Genomic DNA, 4,791 nt, shown 5'->3' with positions numbered 1-4,791 from the left:
AATATTGGGGGTTAAATTCCTAGGCTACTGCCATTTACTTCCATTACCCATAATTATGCTGTATGAACATTTTAGAATTTACCACTGAAGATTTCTGAGCCCAGATTTTTCATTTTGCAAAGGTAATTTTAATTATAAATTCACTTTCTTTACCAGTTATGGTACTATTCTGATTTATTTGAATCCCTGCTGATAGTTTTTATATTTATTTGTTTTCTTGTTTCTTTTTTTGTTTTTTTAAATTTTTAAATTTTTTTACATTTTTTATTGAGTAATAGTCATTTTATAATGTTGTGTCTAATTCCAGTGTAGAGCACAATTTTCATTATACATGAACATACATACATTCATTGTCACATTTTTTTTCACTGTGAGCTACCACAAGATCTTGTATATATATATTTCCCTGTGCTATACAGTATAATCTTGTTTATCAATTCTACATTTAATAAAGAAGATGTGGTATATTTATACAATGGAATAATTTTCAGACATAAAAACCAACAACATAATACCATTTGCAGCAACATGGATGTTCTTGGAGAATGTCATTCTAAGTGAAGTAAGCCAGAAAGAGAAAGAAAAATACCATATGAGTTCACTAATATGTGGAATCTTAAAAAAAAAACATAAATACAAAACAGAAACAGACTCATAGACATAGAGGAAAGACTGGGGTTTCAAAATTTTAATATTTAAAAGAAACTTTTCATTTCATTTATGTTATGAAATGTATATCAAAACATTCTTCATAAGATCCACTTATTTTTGGAGCCAGTAGAATCTAAAAGGTGTTGTTTCTTTCATTATTCAGATTGATAATTTGTATTTTCTATTCTCTATTCTTTATCAATTTTTCTAGGTTTTATCAATTTGATCTGTTCAAAGTACCTTCTGTGAGTATTGCTGATTTTCCTATCATTTATTCTTTTTCTATTGAATTGATCCCACTCGTGTCTTTATTTTTCCTTCATCCTTCTTATATTATGTTTAAATTTCTCTTCTTTATACATTTTTAACAAATCTTAAAGCATTGATTTTTTTAAAATATCCTTTTTTTCTAATATAATTAAAGGTACAAATTTTCCTCTAATCACTTCTGCATTGGTAAATCTACATTTGTTATGTTGCATTTCATTATTAATCACTTTAAGATAGTTTTCAATGCCCCATATGATTTCTTTTTTATTTCACATGTTATTTAGAGGGAGTTATGTCCAAATTCAAGAAGTCCCTGTCCTTTTGTACTTAACATTCTCCTATCTCATCCAGGGATATCCTGGCAATGAGGGAGACAGGTGGGAAATCTCACCTTGTCAGTCCTCCACCAGAAAGACATGGACCATTGAAATTCTTTGTGTACTTTCAGGAGCCATGACAGGGAGCAGTGGGACAACCAGTGGTCAGGATAAACCAAACAGACCAAAAGAATACTGCAACAACTCTGAAAATTATGAATCATAGCTCACAAAGCCCATATGCTAAATCTAAATGAGGTGACTTACTGTTTTTTTAAAAGATTTAAATAGAATCAAGATACCTTGAATACCCAAAATTACTTTCATACCATCATATCACCAAATAAGAAAATTACAACAGAATGAGAAAGTCAACTGCAATTAACACAAAGTTAATCAAATGTTCAAATTATCTGACACAGATTTTAGACTAGCCATCAGAAAAATATTTCATTAATCAAATTTTCTTAAAAAATATATTTGTTTGCAATCAGTAACCATTAGAAAACTAGAGTGGATATAATAATACTAGATCAAATAAACATAGAAACAAAATATTTTAACAGAGAGGGAAGAATATATTGTAACGATAAATGTGGCAATCTATCAGGAAGTTACAATGATTTTAAATTCCTATATACCTAAAAACAGAGCTCCATTACACAATAATCAAAAAATCGACAGAATGAAAAGGGAAAGAGATTGCAATAATAATAGTTGGAGGTTACAATATCCCCCTTTGAATAATGGATAGAACAACTAGACAGAAAATTCTAATATAAATATTTGAAGAACTCTATAAACCAGCTAGACCTGGCACTCCTCTAGTGAATACCCAGCAACAAGAGAGCACAAATTTCTCTCAAGTACACGTGTAGAATGTTCTCCAAGATAGACCATATGCTAGGTCAGAAAGAACAAATTAATTTTTAAAGATTGAAATCACACCTAGTCCATGTATAGTCTGCCTTAAACTGACAAGGGAAGACATATCTACATAGTTATTCCCCATTGATGGTTCCAGAAAACATGCATTCTGGCCGGCCTCATACTCTGATCCTTTTCAGGAAGTAATTGTGTATGGACTTACTTTGAGTCTTAGGTCCCATAAATTCTCACATTACTTACTAAAAAATAATAGATATTGAGGTGTATTTTATCACTGTTGACAGTATTACTAATACTTAATAATAGTAAATGGACTGAAGTAAGTAAAGTTACTATGAACAGCTGTATTGAACATTACTCAGACTACGAGAATCAGGGGCACAATTTACAGCCTATATTCTGGGTCAGATTTCTGTTAGCACGATTTTAGTCAACCAAAGCCACTGCCTTATTATGAAGCATAATAGATCTCTTTCCAAAAGGCGAGTGAAGACTGACCCTTAAGATTTTGCTGAAAATGGCCTTGATTCTATTGCTTCCTGTGACAATGAGAGAATGAGAGAAAGCCCTCTGTGCAGCTGCAATGCATAAGGTGAGTTCAAGTGCATACTGTCAATGAGAAAGGAACAGACATTAATATAATACTAAGAAGAAAAAATTACATCCTCCCAGAGGCATATTCAAATTCCAAGTATCAGGAGAGATGAGATATTTAAAAAAATAGCATTAAGTGGTGTGAAAAGAGGTACCACCTTGCTAATGTCTTTAGTCAAAGTTTGGCTGTTTCAAAGACAAGGCTTCGATGAGATCGAGGCCGACAATAGTCGATCTTGGATATGTTCACAAAAAACACACAATAGAAAAACACTGGTTGAATATAACTTCTCATCAACACATATAAATTGTCAACTATAGAGAGTGAAAGCCCAAACATCTCACACACACACACACTCACAGTCACAAGAAATCTATATAAATAAATACACATGAAGATATTACAGGTGTGAAAAACAGAGTACCTTTAATGAAAAATCAATTTAGACATCTTCCCAAATGGAAATGGTTAAATTGTATTCAATTAGTAACATAGATCTAATGAATATTTTTCTAAGTGGTTGGACACTCGGGCAATTCCATCAAAAAAGGTCTGCTGTTGCATGGTAGTCTAAGCTTCAGTAGTCATTACTGAACAGACATGAACATCCTTATTATGGATTAATGCAGGGGGTACACATGGTGTCTCATCAGAGAACATCGTGAACAGATGAGCATCTAGAACTTCTCAGTAGAAGCCAGAAGACCAGTATCTTCCATAGCAGCATGGGCGGTAGCAGGCATAGCCATAGCCACTGTAGCCACATCCATAGCCACATCCCAGGCCACCATAGCCATAGCCCAGGCCACCATAGTAGTTGTTGTAGAAGCTCATGATGTGAGGATAAGGAGGCTCAGTTGAAGGGCAGAGTCAGTTTCTAGAGTCTTAAATTTATAGTCTGCACAGGGCCTTATATATCAACGGAGTGGTATGTGGGGCAAACCTAAGTCACTATTGGACTCACATTTTAAACTCATAAGCATGAAGACCATCTCAGGAATTCTTCAAAAGCAATATATCCAAGCCAAGACAACTCTGTTGTGTGTCATGATGCCTATCATGAGATCATGTGCCTTTAATGAGAGAGTCTTCTCCTAGTTTGGTGGCTTGTTTATTCTAGATTCCAAATTTAAACTATATTCTAGCTGCCATGTGACCATATAACTCCAGTAGAGTCTACCTGTGGAAAATCTTAGTTTCATTCAATAATATCCTCCTTCTATCTGCATATATGCAGCCTTGGGGATAAAAGTGTGGCTTCAGAGTAGTGAAATACAATGGAAAATTTATGGAGAATACAGGATTGAAGATATGTGGAAGACACAGAGATGACTTGACAAGGTTGAGATGTAGATCCTTGAGAGATTAATTTGTTTTAATAATTTTCTGGAGCAATATTATTAACTTCCATCCAAACTGCATGTATTCATGCATCTATGATTTTGTAAATGGTCAAAAATCTATATATATCGTTTATATCCATATATATACTATAGTTTATATCCATGAACTATGATTATAGTAGAAGTAAAAGGATTTATTTCATTAGTAATTCGAGCTTAACAATCTATTTCAGAGAGTGTCAAAAATTTACTGACATCTTGAATCTCCTTTTATAACACAATGAAATAGGCACGACTCTTCTGTATTTTGCCCAAAATGCATTACCGCAACATTGCTATGAGAAAACAGACATACTCAAACTGAGGAACATACTACAAAACTTTCAGCTCTTTGAAATTGTTAATGCCATGAAAGTTAAAGACTGAGAAATTGTCACTAACTGGAGAAGCTAAACACAAGCAAAACCCTTGTGGATCTTGGATTGGATCCTGGAATAGAAAAACGGACATTTGTGGAAAAAATATGAGAGTCAAATAAAGTCTCTAAATTACTTAAGAATATTGTACAAGGCTAAGTTCTTAATTTTTACTTGGTTATGAGGATATTAACATAATATAACTGATTAAATGGTATATGCATACATGCTATAAATTTTTGCAAATTTTGAAAATTCCAAAATTATTTCAGAATAAGAAAGCTAGAATAATTGTTAGTTAATCCTTGATT

The 4,791-nt window shown here is 32.9% G+C and overlaps 1 protein-coding gene across 1 annotated transcript; it reads right to left on the bottom strand.

Annotated features, from left to right (window-relative positions):
• Window positions 1-3,144: 3,144 nt before the first annotated feature.
• On the bottom strand, window positions 3,145-3,595 carry LOC116276588 (keratin-associated protein 22-1-like). The gene has a single exon (XM_031670118.2). The coding sequence runs from the start codon at window positions 3,553-3,555 to the stop codon at window positions 3,409-3,411; it is 147 nt and encodes a 48-aa protein (XP_031525978.2). The 5' UTR covers window positions 3,556-3,595; the 3' UTR covers window positions 3,145-3,408.
• Window positions 3,596-4,791: the final 1,196 nt, after the last annotated feature.

This window comes from Vicugna pacos, chromosome 1, assembly GCF_048564905.1.
Source record: "Vicugna pacos chromosome 1, VicPac4, whole genome shotgun sequence".
Lineage (NCBI taxonomy): Eukaryota > Metazoa > Chordata > Mammalia > Artiodactyla > Camelidae > Vicugna > Vicugna pacos.
This window is presented reverse-complemented; position numbering and strand designations above follow the sequence as displayed.